Source organism: Peromyscus leucopus, chromosome 16_21 (genome assembly GCF_004664715.2).
Source record: "Peromyscus leucopus breed LL Stock chromosome 16_21, UCI_PerLeu_2.1, whole genome shotgun sequence".
NCBI classification, from domain to species: domain Eukaryota; kingdom Metazoa; phylum Chordata; class Mammalia; order Rodentia; family Cricetidae; genus Peromyscus; species Peromyscus leucopus.
This window is the reverse complement of record NC_051084.1, coordinates 12,907,201-12,922,024: the sequence shown is the minus strand read 5'-3', so window position 1 is coordinate 12,922,024 and position 14,824 is coordinate 12,907,201. Positions and strand designations below refer to the sequence as shown.

General features: G+C 54.3%; 1 protein-coding gene across 1 annotated transcript in view; it reads left to right on the top strand.

The window, feature by feature from the left end:
* The window catches only part of Mdga1 (MAM domain containing glycosylphosphatidylinositol anchor 1), a 58,832-nt gene that overhangs the window by 38,228 nt on the left and 5,780 nt on the right, over window positions 1-14,824 (top strand). Inside the window, exons 7-14 of the mRNA XM_028885041.2 lie at window positions 1,391-1,720; window positions 5,322-5,618; window positions 6,038-6,325; window positions 7,757-7,908; window positions 8,722-8,899; window positions 9,134-9,157; window positions 10,086-10,238; window positions 10,612-10,746. Coding sequence (XP_028740874.1) covers window positions 1,391-1,720; window positions 5,322-5,618; window positions 6,038-6,325; window positions 7,757-7,908; window positions 8,722-8,899; window positions 9,134-9,157; window positions 10,086-10,238; window positions 10,612-10,746 — 1,557 coding nt within the window. The remainder of the gene's footprint in view (window positions 1-1,390; window positions 1,721-5,321; window positions 5,619-6,037; window positions 6,326-7,756; window positions 7,909-8,721; window positions 8,900-9,133; window positions 9,158-10,085; window positions 10,239-10,611; window positions 10,747-14,824) is intronic.

Sequence of the window (14,824 nt, the reverse complement as noted above, 5' to 3'; positions counted from 1 at the left end):
AGTTCAATTCCCAGCACCCATATGAGGCTCACAACCATCTGTAATGAGATCTAGCACCCTCTTCTGTGTACATTAAAAAACAAAACAAAACAAAAACAAAACCATGGACTGGAAGGATGGCTCAGCCCCCTTACAGAGGAGCTGAGTTCAGTTCCAAGCACCCACACTGTGGCTTGCACACACCTGTAATTCCAGTTCCAAGGGAGAAGACCTTCTTCTGGCCTCCATGGGCACTGTGCACACACTTGGAGCACATATATACATGTAGGCAAATGCTCATACACATTTAAAATAATTTTTTAAAAGAACAAACAAGTGAAAAAGAAAAAAGAAAAAGACCCAGGCTTATTCCCAGCCCTTGAGGCTTGAAAGTCAAGTACCGGTGTTGACAAACGTGACTGAGCTCCTCAGACTGGCCGCCGAGTTCGCCTCTCCCTGACCAGCCTCTTCCCGAGGCTCCCCTCAGCAAGAAGCCGATTCTCTTCAGTTTGACTCGGATTGAGAAATAAATGAACAAGGCTGGAGCTCTCTGATCTCAGCTTTCTCTTCCACAGCACGCTCCCCGATCAAAGATGAGCTGTCTCCACCTGATCCCACTTGACCTTGAAACCCTGGGGTGGTGAGATCTTTCTGGACATTTGTAGCTGTGGTGTCGCCTCTCAGGGTGACTCTGCAGCCTGCCTCGTCCAGCCCAGTGCTGATCTCCAAGTCACTGTACCGGTGCCCTGCCACATTAGCGCCTCACTTATTAAGGGACTTTAACTGACTTCAAACAAGACCCACATTTTAAAAAGCATCCGGACCCTTATTCTCTGAGGCGTGTGATGTTGTGCAATTGCATGCAAGATCATCATGTTGGCTTTTTATGATCAAAAAAAAAATCACAGTCTTGTAAAGAATCAGACAGTACAAAGGGGGGGAGGAAGTGCAATGAATTGCTCTTCCGTTTCCTTATGATCCATGCTGGATGGAGCAGCTATCAAGTCTCATGTTTCCCTTTATCAGTACTTTGTATACGCAAGGTTTAAAACACAATGAAAACAAAGCAGTGTGTGGTCAAGAAGGCCTTGAGGGTACAGGTCAGACCGGCTGAGCCCCATCTCCCTCCAGAGACAGGGGGATGGATGGGTTAGATCCACTGGTTCATGTGTGACGCCTGGGCCAGCCCCTGTCACTGGTGGAGTGTGCCCGGTAATAATGCCTGGAGTCAGCACCCACCTCGCTTTTCTGCAGAGAGCTCTTCAGAGCTATTAAAACACCTCTGAGCCATTGCAACCATTTCCAGACAGGCCTGGGGTGCAGCCAATTTGGGAGGAGAAGCTGGGGTGGGACATGGATGCCCATCCTTGGGTCAGCCCCAGCTCTTCCTCCGCTCCCCGTCTCCTTGCAGCCTTGAAGAATGCCACATTCCAGATCACCCCTGACATGATCAAAGAGAGCGAGAACATTCAACTCGGCCAGGACCTGAAGCTTTCGTGCCACGTGGATGCGGTGCCCCAGGAGAAGGTGGCTTACCAGTGGTTCAAAAACGGCAAGCCGGCACGCATGTCCAAGCGGCTGTTGGTGACCCGCAATGACCCTGAGCTGCCCGCCATCACCAGCAGCCTGGAGCTCATTGACCTGCACTTCAGTGACTACGGCACTTATTTGTGCTTGGCTTCTTTCCCGGGATCGCCAGTGCCTGACCTCAGCATTGAGGTCAACATCTCCTCTGAGACAGGTGGGGCCATTGGGAGCTGGGGGGACGCTGGGAAGGCCCAAAATGGGGGGAGGTGGGGGGACACATACAGCAATTTGCAAGTGGATGTCTAATGGGAAGAGGACACCATTTGTTCATAACACACACACACACACACACACACACACACACACACACACACACACACGCATGTTGGGTCCCTGTCCTAGCCAGGCTCCGTGACAGGCCTTCGGGTAGAGTGCTGGGAAGAGGAGATGCTGTGTTCCTTGAACGTGATGGGAAGATGAACGTATTCCAGACAGTTCATGAATAAACGTATCGCTGAAAACTGTAATGTGAATGAGATCTGAGGGAGGAGCAAGATTTTGCTAAGCAAAAGAAAGCCAGGGAGACCACAGAACCAGCATATGCAAAATCACTGCGGTGGGAGAGGACACTGGTCATCCGGAGGGTGGAAGAGAGACAATAGCTAGGAGAATGGAATGGCACAAGCTCAGGGAGGCCACCCTGCGGACCTCTCAGCCATGGAGGTCACGGTGCCAGCAGGGTCAGGCTCCCTGGCTGGCTGGTGGCATCTTCTCCTTGTTCGTATCTGTGTCCTGGACCGGATTAGGGGAGGTCCCGCTGGCTTCAGCCTTCAGAGGCCTGCCTCCAATACAGTCACATTTTGTTCATCCACTGGCATTAGGATGAAAATATATGGATTTCGAAGGGATAGAATGCATCTTATGACAGGCCATAGTGAAGAGTCAGGTTCTTATAATAATTCTTATAATAATAATTATAATGTGATGAGTTGATAATAGGAAATCGAGCATTCAGTATGATTTCTTCATTCACCTCTGTGACTCATTTTATGGGGTGGCAGGGTTTTGTTTTGTTTTTTCATTATTTTACTCATTTATTTTGTGTGGCTATGCATGTGTAGACATGTTCTGTGGTGCATGTGTGGAAGCCAGAGGACAGCTTGCCGGAGTTGGTTCTCTCTTTCCACCATGTGGGTCCCAGAGATCAAACCCAGGTGGTCAGGTTTGGCAGCAAGTGCCTTTACCACGGAGTTACCTCACCGGCCAGTTAGGGGTAGCAATTTATCTTCTCATTCTACTGATAATGAGGAAGAAGGGTACCTTAGAAACTTGAGTTTGAGAAACTTAGCAAGCAGTGGAGCTGGAGTGAGAGCCCAGGCAGGGACACTGTAGAAGGACGAAACGAGGCTGAGGCTGGAGGACGGTTTTTGGGAGAGGGCTCCAGGACCTTCTCCTGAGAAGCCAGCTGAACTTGAACTTGGCTGGCGAGCCGCGTGACCAACCAATGCAATGACAACTCTAATCATTATGAATATTTCCTCCCTTGGCACTTAAGCTCTGTCCTCAATTTCTCTCGGCGGGCAATTAGACCCAGGGGCCTCAGAGGACCCTCTGCACACAGGGAAACCCAGTGAATGAGTGGAGAGCCCGGAAGAGGCTTCTAAAAGGAGATGGACTTCAGTAGGACCTCAGAGTGGATCGGAGCTCCACCACCACCACAGAGTCATTTCGCAGAGTACTTTGTACAAAGCTGTGGGAAGCGAAGAACCCAGACTCCAGCACCTCCAGCCCCTTCCTCAGGACTCGCTGTCTGGACAGGGGACCTAGGGCTATTAGGAGAAGGGAGAGGCCAGGGAAAATGCTGGAACTCTTGTCTAGGAGGCAAAAGAGGGGTCTGTACAGGAGACGCTAGTGAAGGAAAACCAGGCTGCCTAGGAAGCCAGAGGCAGCTTTCTCCAGGAGGTGTTTTCCACATGAGTCTTGGAGGGTGCTGTGGGCTCTGCCAGGTGAGGGCATAAACCCAGAAGGGGTACAGCAAGAAGAAAGAATATGGGGTTGCACAGTGTAGGAGACTAGGTGTGTCTCGGGGTAGGTGAGAAGATTCCTCACAAAGTCGAGTTATGCAGCTGGGACGCACCAGGGCACAGATGGGAGTTGAGGCTGGGGAATGATGGAGGCCAGAGTCCGAGGGCCCTCTCCCCAGAGCCCAAGTACAGAGCTTTAACCTGAGGGTGCATGGGAAGGGGGTCTCTTCATCCTGGGGGGCCTGGAGGGCTTCAGAGCTAGGAAGTTTCTGACCGAGGGAAGAGGCCTAGGGCTGCGTCTGCAGTTGGCTCACAGGTCGGATGCCAGGAGCACAAAAGCCTTGTAAACGCCTCTGGGAACGATTTAAACCTGAGGGGGGGAAATGAATGAACCGGCTCCAAAATTCAAAGAGAAAGCCATGGAATGGAAGCCAATAGATGCGCAAATTTTGGCAGGGCACAATTTATATAAACTGGATAACTGGACCCTCGCCTGGTTTCTATAGTTATTTACAAATAATTGCTCTATATTTAATTATATTTAATGTTCATTACTTGACATTTAATGATGAAATGTTTGATGTGGGTTAAGACCCAGGGAGGTCTTCTCAAAACCCTTCATTTGGCAGTGTGTTGGAGTGGAGTGGGTTCAGCTGTGAATAACAGAACTCTAATTAACAGTGAATTAAGCGTGGTGTGTGTGTGTGTGACTCAGTCGCTGTGCCACTGGCTGAGCATGTATACGGCCCAGGCTCCAGCTCCATCCTGAGTGCCGCCGCACACAGGCTGGATGTCTGCGGCTTCATCGCGTAAAGGTCGGCTGGTGAGTCGGCTGGTTTAGGATAGCGGTCTCCGAAAGTCCTCAGGACTCCAGGTGCCAAGAACTTCTTGTCACCTCCTCCGTGATGGCAGTTCCACCTGCAGCCAGTGATCTGCCTCATGACCTGCAGCCCTTCATTTTCTCTAATATCCCATTGGCCGGTATTTATTCAGAGGCATGCTGGGAAATGTAGTCTTTCGTCTGGGTGGCGCGCCCTTCTGAAACCCAAGTGTCCTTACTGTTTTGGAAGGAGGGCTGCAGGATGTCGGGAGATAGACTTAACGTAGGGTGCTGATACTGTAGGCAGGAAAAGCTGGAGAGATGGCTCAGTGGTGAAAGGTACTTGCTGCTCTTGTAAAGGACGCAAGTTTGGTTCCCAACATCCCTTTTGGAAAATCCAGGGTGGCTCACAACCCTCTGTAACTGCAGTTCCCACGGATCCGGTGCCCTTGATCTTTGGGCAATGCATGCACGTGTACACACACATGCATATATCCATAAATACATATCCAAATAAATCTCTAAGAGACCAAGGGCTAGAAGTAGAAGGGCTGGGAAGGGAGAGGTCGAAAGTGCTTGAGAGTTAGAAGCAGGAGGGTGAGTTTAAAGCTCGCCTCGGCTACATAGCAAGTTCAAGGCCAGCTACAAGGGTGGCCTGCAAGAGATCCTTTCTCACCATCCCCGCACGTGCAAGAAAAAAAAAAGAAAAGGAAAGGAAAAGGAAAAGCAGGACACCCCTGTGTGAATGTTAGGGAAGTGGAATGGTTAGGCTGACTGCATGGCTCTTTCTGAACGGGAGAGCCTGAGGTGGAGATGCTGGGAGTGGAGAGGATTGGGGAAGGCCACTGCACTGTGCTCTGGACATTCCGAGGGACCGTGGGACCCACGGGCTGGATAAGGGGGATAGGCAGAGCCCCACCTCGGAGACCAGGGTTCCCTAACTCCGTCCACCCCTCTCCACCCTCGTCCAGTGCCGCCCACCATTAGTGTGCCCAAGGGCCGCTCCGTGGTGACGGTGCGCGAGGGCTCTCCTGCCGAGCTCCAGTGTGAAGTGCGCGGCAAGCCCCGGCCGCCGGTGCTGTGGTCTCGCGTGGACAAGGAGGCCGCCCTGCTGCCCTCAGGGCTGGCCCTGGAAGAGACTCCGGATGGGAAGCTGCGGCTGGAGCGCGTGAGCCGCGACATGAGCGGCACCTACCGCTGCCAGACGGCTCGCTACAATGGCTTCAACGTACGATCCCGGGAGGCTCAGGTGCAGCTGACGGTGCACTGTGAGTCCCCTCCCCAGACACCCAGCCTAGGCCAACCCCACCCCTCCACCTATTGCTTGCACACCCCAAAAACTCTTTGACGATCCCTCCGCCGAGGCCCAGAGAAGTTAAGTAATTTGCCTCAGTTTGCACGGCAAGGCTTGGATCTGAACTAGGTCTAGAGACAGTTCTCCAAGCCCCGTGGCTGTGCGGTCTTTGATTACGGTGTTGGTCGAGGGACCCACTGAGGCACAACCAGAGGACCAGTCTGGGAAGCGTGGCTGAAGGGGATGGCCTGCAGGCAGTCTGAGCCTGGCTGTTGTATGAATGAGTTGCCAGTGTGTATCGGTCCGGAGATGCTCCCAGGCCAGGGTCACGGGACTAGGGGACAAATAAGCCTCCTCCTCCACGGTCCTACTGACCGCAGCCCTGGTCCCCAGTCCCGCCAGAGGTGGAGCCCAGTTCCCAGGACGTGCGCCAGGCGCTGGGCCGGCCGGTGCTCCTGCGCTGCTCGCTCCTGCGTGGCAGCCCCCAGCGCATCGCCTCGGCCGTGTGGCGCTTCAAAGGACAGCTGCTGCCCCCGCCGCCTGTCGTCCCCGCCGCCGCCACCGAGGCCACCGATCACGCCGAGCTGCGCCTGGACGCCCTGACCCGGGACAGCAGCGGCAGCTACGAGTGCAGCGTCTCCAACGACGTGGGCTCGGCCACCTGCCTCTTCCAGGTCTCCGGTGAGCGTCCGGTCGGCCCCGCCCCCGCCCTCCCGCCCCCGCCCACCTGGGGCCAGGCTCCGCCCCCTGCGGCCCTGCCACGCCTGGCTGGGCCTCTCTTTCCATCTAGTTCCGGCACCGTCTTAGGCGTTCGTCCTTCCAAGTCCTGCCCGTGCCAGGTGTAGACCTCGCCCCGCGGAGCCCAGATCCAATCTTTGACCTTCTCTCGAAGGCCTGACCCCTCAAGATCACGCCCCCCCCCCTTAAGGCTCCTGGCTGGTGACCGGTCCCTTTCTTTGGCCTCCTACAACCACGCCCCTTTCAAATCCAGTCTCTGCAAACACCAGACCTAGACCCCTTCAGCCTATCCAGCCCTGTGCTCCTGTCCCTCCAACCCCGCTTACTCTCAAAACTTGGGCCCAGTCCCATCCCAGCCATAACTCTAGCCCTTCCTCCATGGTCCTTGGACTCAGAGACTGTGAATGGGGACAACCATTGGGAACCCCGCTTATAGCTTGGGGATAGATAAAAAGCTGGGGAATGTCGGGGTGAGGCTGGGCTAGCCAGAGCACAAGTCCCCCAGCCCTCCTTCCTCACCTCCCCGCCAGCTGCCACCCTAGAGATGCAGGCTGCCGGGTGCTCAGACATCCTTCTCAACCGCTCTTTTGCATCAGGCCTCTCCTTAGGAGCCCACAGGGCTGCTGACGGGCCAGGATGGGAAACAGAAAGGCATGGCGGGGGTGGGGTGGGGGGGTGTTGCTGAAAGGGCCGAGGGCAATAGCGGGGCTGCCTGGGTGGCCGGCGGTCTCTCATTTCTCCTCTCCTTTTTGAGAGCCACCTTCCTGCCAGATCTGGTGGCCGTGAGCCTGGGAGACCTGTGTGCGGTTGCCTGGCACCCCCAGATTCCTCAATAGCCCCTCCGAGGCACTGGGCGCCCCCTTCGAGTCTTGCACTACTCGGTCCCCTCAAATGGCAGGGCCAGACCTCCCGGGCCTCTCCCCACCCACTCAACTTTGCCAGTCAGAGGCCCCGGTGACATTTCCCACCTCCTTCCCTCCCGCTGTTCTCCCGTTCTCCCTGTCTCCTCACCTTTTGACCTCCACCTATCATTTCTTCCTTCTCTCCTCTCTATACGCCTGACCCTCACCTCGACCAACCTCCCTCTGTTTCTTCCTTGGCCTTTCCTCGCGCTTCTCACCAACATCCCCTCTTGGGATTTACAATCGCGCCCCCAACTCCATCTCCACCCCCCACCCCCACCCCACCCCCGGCCTCACCGGCATCCTCCCCACCCCCCTCTCCTCCCAACGCCAACTCTCCTCACGACACCCCTTTCTCTTTGTTGCCCCCACCTCTGACCCCCCCCTTCCCCTTTCCCATGGCTCCTCTCTCCGTGTCTCTCCCACCTCCCCCCCCCTCCACGGCCCCATGGCCCCCTCCCTGCCCTCTCAGCCAAAGCCTACAGCCCGGAGTTTTACTTCGACACCCCCAACCCCACCCGCAGCCACAAGCTGTCCAAGAACTACTCCTACGTGCTACAGTGGACGCAGAGGGAGCCAGACGCCGTGGACCCCGTGCTCAACTACAGACTCAGCATCCGCCAGGTGGGCCGGGGCGTGAGGCATGGGCAAGGGGGCGTGGTGCGGTGGGCGGGTCCTAGAAAGAGGGACAGGGAGGGGTTCCCGGACACAGCCCCTCCCGTCGAGGCAACTTTTCTGAGGCAGAGGAAGAGTCCTGATGCAGCAGGCAGACCTGGGAGCCTCTGAGCACACCGTGCCCTCCATACTGTCCCTGGGTGCGCCTGAGAACCAGACACAAGACCGCAGGGTGCAGGGCAAGGCCAGCGTGGCTCATAGAATGAGCATCCACTCTGGTGTCCAGGCGAGGGCAGGGTCTCTGTGGGACAGAGCCCGGGTCCGTGAGCTACTCTTACGCTGCCTGTCTAATCTATGTGGTCCTGCCAAGAGGCAGTAGTGGGAGGGGGAAGACTGGCCCTTGGAGACAGGGCCTGGGGTCGGGGGCACAGACAGCTTCTAAAGAGTTTAGTGAGCTTACGGCTCTTTTGACCCTCGTTTGTTTATCTGTGAAGTGGGATAATGTTACTATTTTATCTTAGAGGATTGTTGTTTTGAGTATTAGGCGAGTTATGATGCCTACGCACGTCCTAGTGCCCAGGACACACTAATTGTCCCTTACCTGTTGCCATGGTATACCGCGATATATCCTTGTTAGTACAGTGGCATCCTGGGAGGGGGCCTGGAACAGCAAATTGTTCCATCTCAAAGACAGGGAAACCCAGGGCCTGATGTCCCAGCTCTTTGCTCTTTCTGCTCCCCTGAAGCATTCCAGGGCCTGTGCTGCCCCTCCAGGGAAGGCTATGGCCTGCTGAGCATCTGGGAATTCTCCTGTATCCACAGTTGAACCAGCACAATGCCATGGTCAAGGCCATCCCTGTGCGGCATGTGGAGAAGGGGCAGCTGCTGGAGTACATCCTGACTGACCTGCGTGTGCCCCACAGCTATGAGATCCGCCTCACACCCTACACCACCTTTGGGGCTGGTGACATGGCTTCCCGAATCATCCACTACACAGAGCGTAGGTGATGGTGGTGGTGGCGGCCCTGGCGGTGGCAGGAAGGGTGGGCCCATCGCCTAAACCCCTCCTACACAGCCCTTGAACTTGGAACACCCCATTGGTCCCCAGTCCTGGCTCCGAAGACCCTTCCCCACTGACCCCCAGCCTGGGCACACTTTGCACAGCCATACACCTCAGTTCTCACTTGTTTTTTTTTTTGTTTGTTTGTTTGTTTTTGTTTTTTTGCTTTTTCAGCCATCAACTCGCCCAACCTATCAGGTGAGACCCCAGTCCTTAACTTCCCCCACCCTTTAGGGACACAGAGGCTTATATGGGATACAGGGACCTTAAGAGATACTCAGAGAGAAGAATAACTTCTTCCGGTGTTTCCATGGAGAAGGACCAGCAACAGAGGATGGGGCCGGAGACGCTTTGCAATCAGAGTTTATCCCGGGGCTCCGAGACTGCACGCTGGTGGAGGGCACTGTCCGCCCGAAGTAATGGAAAAGTCGAGCTTCCGGGTTTCACCTGTTTCTGCAGTAAAATTCCCTAAACCAAAAGCACCTTAGGGAAGACAGGGAGCAAGGGTGCTAACCTGTGCTGCTGGGCTTCTGCAAGGGACCTCTGTAGAGAACTCAAGGGTGTCTGAGTCTGAAGAGGTGCATTGTTATTTCTTTATTTTCCCAGCTTCTGACAGAAACTTGCTCTTTAGCGATGAACGTAGACAACAAGCCACAGCAGAATAATCAGCACCTGTTACGCTGTCATCCGCAGACACCCAGTGTTTCCCCGTCGCCATACAGTTGTTACAGACATCTGTAAATGTCATCTCCATTCATTAGTACTGCAGAACCACGGTGGTTATTAGACCTAACACTAGATCTTGTGATTTAATTATATAATAAAGAGGCCCTGTTATTATAGAACAGATTACAAGAATATTTTGACAACTGTATTTCAATATAATTGATTTCCCTTGAAGCCCCTGTGCATTTTATTGTATGTGTCTAGAATCATTATTCTGGAAGGAACTCTTAAACTGAAGCTCTGTTCCTGAATAAATTTGGTCCTCCCACACTGCCTGGTCTCTCTGGCCCTGAGGTCCCGGACTCATTGTTTAGATCGTTTAAAGCTGGCTTAGGGGTGTTGAGGGGAGGGCAAAGACAGACAAGGGGCTAGTTGTCTCACCCCTGTGCCCTCCACACAGACAACACCTGTCACTTCGAGGATGAGAAGATCTGCGGTTACACCCAGGATCTGACAGACAACTTCGACTGGACTCGGCAGAATGCTCTTACCCAGAATCCCAAGCGTTCTCCTAATACTGGCCCCCCGACTGATATCAGTGGCACCCCTGAAGGTGAGGACGTGGCCTGTTGTTCGTTAGGAGTAGAGGATGACCTCTGGGAGGAGTCTAGGCCCGTGGAGCCCCAGTCTGAGAGCGGAGGGAGACACATACAATCCTCGGGGACCCTCTGAGGGAGACATGCCCTGTCTGAAGGATCCCCAGTCTGAGGGCAACAGAACTCTGGCCTGACTGAGGATCAGAAAGGAAGAAATTGTCCGTAGAGCTGGGGACTTCTGAACTCAGTGGGGGATGGGCTTGGGCAGCTTGTGCTAGGTCTAAAGACCAGGCAGGGAGGAAGTCAACTGGACGGAGGCTGGGTGGCTGAGGAGAGGTTGCTAGCACGACGCTCCCCCCCCCCCCCCCCCCCCCCGCCCTTTCACTGCAGGCTATTACATGTTCATCGAGACATCCAGGCCCCGGGAGCTGGGGGACCGAGCCAGGTTGGTGAGTCCCCTGTACAATGCCAGCGCCAAGTTCTACTGTGTCTCTTTCTTCTACCACATGTATGGGAAACACATCGGTGAGTCGGGGACCATGATATTGACTGTGTGAGCTGCCTGGGGCGGATCAGGGAGCCGCAGAAAGCTCAGAGGACTTTCCCAGGAGGCCTAAGCTTCTCAAGTTGGCTAACCTGGGAGTAGGGGTGGGGGAAATGTGGGCACGTGGGTGCTGAGGATGGAGACTACCACTTAGCTGTTTTGGTTGTATATCGACTGCTTGCCAGGTCCTGGGGCCCATACAATTCAGAGAGGTTAAGCATTTCCTCGAGAATCTTAAAACACAGCGTTGGAAGGGGGTGTCTTCCGGAGCCGCGAGGGGAAGTGCTGCTTCCTAAGTATGAGAGTATATACATATATAAGATGGGGAGAGAGGTCAGGGAGAAGCACCCCTTTTCATCCCTGAGCTCGCCAGCACAGCCACCGCTGCCATGTGCCAGCATCAGTCACTTGGATGCAGGAGATGGACAAGTCCCTGTCCTCCAGTCTAGGGGAACAGGCAAATCTGACCGCTAACGGCATCTGATAGGAGTGGGTGACCACCGTGGGAGTGGAAGGACAGCGCCAGGGCAGCAGATGACAAGGAACACGAGGTCTGTCTGGAGGCTGGGCCTGGGAGACCGCCTGGAACATGAAGACTGTCTAATGTGCTGTTTACGCTGGGTGTGTGGCCATGCATGCCTTTGATGCCAGCCCTGTTTGAGGCCTGGTCTACATAGCCAGTTCTGAGCCAGCCAGGACTATATAGTGAGACCCTGTCTTTAAAAAAAAAAAAAGTGTTTTGTTGTTTTTTTCTTTTTAACCTGCAGCAGAGCTAATGCATTTTACAGGGACTGAAAGTTTATAAGAGTGCAGTAAATACCTCCCGCTCTTCCTGGTCCCGCCGCCGCCGCTGCCACCACCACAGCAGGCAGCCCACATCGTCTCTCTCCCTCTCCCCGCACTGTTTTATACTCTGTTTTTATACTCACCGTCTCCCTCTGGACCATCCGTCATCCTGGCAACTCTTCCTTATCAGTCCACCCAAGCTGCTTTGTTGCCCCTGTATGCTGCCCCCCCCCCACCCTGCCCAGCAGAGGGGGTGACTTTAAGTTTCACCCAGGAGAAGTGTCCACATTGAGAGAGGAGGGTCATGCCGAATGGATGAGCCAGGATGGGCGTGGGTTAGGAGATTCCGCACTCACGGAGTCCCCACCCCCAACCATCTGCACAGACCAGCACTGTGGCTGGGTCTGGACTCTGTGAGACGTTTCCCCTGGGGTGAGAAAGCCGGGGACCCTGGCTGTGTGCCCCGTTGGCACTGAGTTTCAGAGCAGTCAGTTCCTTGTAGATTCCCCATTCTTAGTGCTGAACTACCCCAACCCCCCGGCAAATGGAGATGGTGGGTCACTGTCACCACACCGTCAGAGTGGTCCTGGGCGTCCAGGTGTCCGGGGAGCATAGAGGATATAATAAATCTAGGGGATTAGGGAGACAGACAGCCTGAGAGGACAGACACACAGACCTTGCTCTGGGCTTCCCAGGAGTGGAGCAGACACTAGCAGTAAAGCCATCAAGAGGCAGCTTTGAGGCCAGCTAAGGGGACTCTCGTCGTCAGACCTATGGGTCAGGAGTGGGTTGTCCCAGAGGTGAAGCGCATCCCGCCCACAGACAGACTATCCAGCTGTGGAGAGACTCCATCCCAGATCATGCTTCTCCTCTGCCCGGGACCCTCTGACCCTTCCTGTGGCCATCTTCAGGTCTCCCGTGCTGGACACAGCTCTGACCCCTCTCTGGCCCTGTTTCCTGCCTGCTGACGCTGGCACCCCATCCCTTGCTTGACTACTCCAGGCACATCCCTGCCTCTGAGGGCTTTGCTCAGAGTGGTCTCTGGTCTGGAATGGCACTCCTTCCTTTGCTCAGGTCTCCTGGGGCGAGCCTGACACAGCTGCCCTTCCCGTTGCTCGAAGCGGTTTGTGCTTTGCATGTGTGTGACTGTGGGGCACGGGGTTGCGTGTGTGCGGGGGTTGCGTGTGCGCGGGTCTGTGTGTGTGCACCTGCCTGTGGAGTTCGGAGATCAACCTCAGACATCGATCCTCTGTCAAGTTCCATCTTATTTGCTTTTTGTTTTGTTTTGTTTTGAAGCAGAGTCTTTTTAGGTAGCCCTGGCTGGCCTGGAGCTCACTGTGTAGACCAGGCTGGCCTCAAACTCCCGGAGATCTACCTTCCTTTGCCTTCTGTGTGTTGGAATTAAAGGCCTTTGCCACCACATCCAGCCAACCTTAATTTTTGAGAAAGGGTCTCTCACTGAACCTGGAGCTCACTGATTCCACTAAAGAGATGGCGTAGCAGTTAAAAAAAAAATGCTTGATGTTCTTGAAGAGGGCCTGGGTTCAATTCCTGACACCCACATGATGGCTCAAAATGGTCTGTAACTCCTGTTTGGGGGCATCTGATGCCCTCTTCTGACCTCTGTTGGCATCAGACACACGTGCGGTGCACATACACACATGCAGGCCAACACTCATACACATAACTTACAAATGAATAAATCTTTTTAAAAGATTGTTTTTGAGACAGGGTTCCATGTAGCCCAAGCTAAATGAAATTGTTTTGTAGTTGAGTGCTTATAAGGACCCTAAAAAATATTAGATCTGAGCCCTGCTGAAGCCAGGGTGGCCATTTCCTGTTCTGCTGGGACAAGTAGCCGCCCTCTTAGGGGTCCATGCCTGCCTGATGAGGCCCTGCCAGCCCTGAGCCTTTAGCATGTCCCCCAGGCCTGGCTCTGCTATGCGCCCCCCCCCCCCCGACACACACGCACTGTGCCTGGCAGCTTTGGGCACCAGCTGTCCCTAAACTTTGTGTCTCGTCGGCTCTCCTTGGTCTCAGCCAACTCCTTTCATCCAAGGCAGGTAACATTTGGTGACTCTCCCCGCAGTGGGGGGAGGGAGGTGTCTGTCTATCTGGAGTCCCAGATGGTGCAGCTCTGTCTGTGGGCAACTCCATGGAAATGCCAGCCACCAGGCGCCTCTGAAGATGGATTTCCCTTTCCTCCAGAGCCAGGTCTCTTGTGCCATGGGAGTGGTGGAGAAGGGCTGAAAGAAACATCCAGGGGACACTTATAGCGTCGGTGTGACTTTCAGTAAGCTGCGACCCGCTGTTCTCCGAGTGCCCCTCAGCACTCCTGGGGTCCAGATCCCCGAGGCGGCGCCCGTAGGCTACCGCCCTCTGAATCTTACGCCAATTGTGTTCACCCTAGCCATGTAGCCCCCAGATTTATGTTTTTAAATAAACTCATCCTATGTTTCAGGGTTGTTTTTCAGCTTCGTCCTAGCATCAGAATTAGAGAGAGCATGACTCGGAAGGCCAGCTTTGCCCAATGCGTAGTAAGACATCCAAATAAGGAGCTGGGGAGATGGCTCAGCAGGGAAAGTGTTTGCTGCTCGAGCATGAGGGCCTGAGTTCGGATCCCCAGCACCCATGAAAAATCTGAGTGGCAGTGCGCATCTGTAACCCGATGGGGAGGGGGAGGTGGGCACCAAGACAGGCAAATCCCAGGGGCTTTGCTCAGCAAGCCAGCTGTCAGTCGGTGAGCTCCAGGGTCAGTGTCCAAAAAGATGCTAGGAAGATGCCCAATGCTGACCTCTGGCCTACACACGCACGCACACACATAAAAATAAAACAAATCTCTCTATATATAATTTTATAAACCTTACAAATAGGGGTTAGGGATTTAGCTCAGTGGTAGAGTGCTTGCCTAGCAAGCATCAGGCCCTGGGGTTCGGTCCTCAGCTCAAAAAACAAAACAAAAGAAAACAAAAACAAACAAACAAACAAAACCTTACAAATAAATAAATTAAAAAGGTAAGTTCCTTTCTGCTCCCCAGTAACTACGTACCGTGTGGGTGTGCACTTGTGCTCTGAGAATCCTGTCTGAACTGAGGTGAGGGATGTACCTGTTCTGGGATGGTCTCTCTCCTAGCTGGGGATGGCGGTGTGTGTGTGTGTGTGTGCTTGTGTGTGTGAGTGCTTGTGTGTGTGTGAGTGTGTGTGTGCTTGTGTGTGTGTATGTTTGTGTGTGTGTTTGTGTGTATGTGTGTGTTTGTGTGTGTGGGTGTGGGT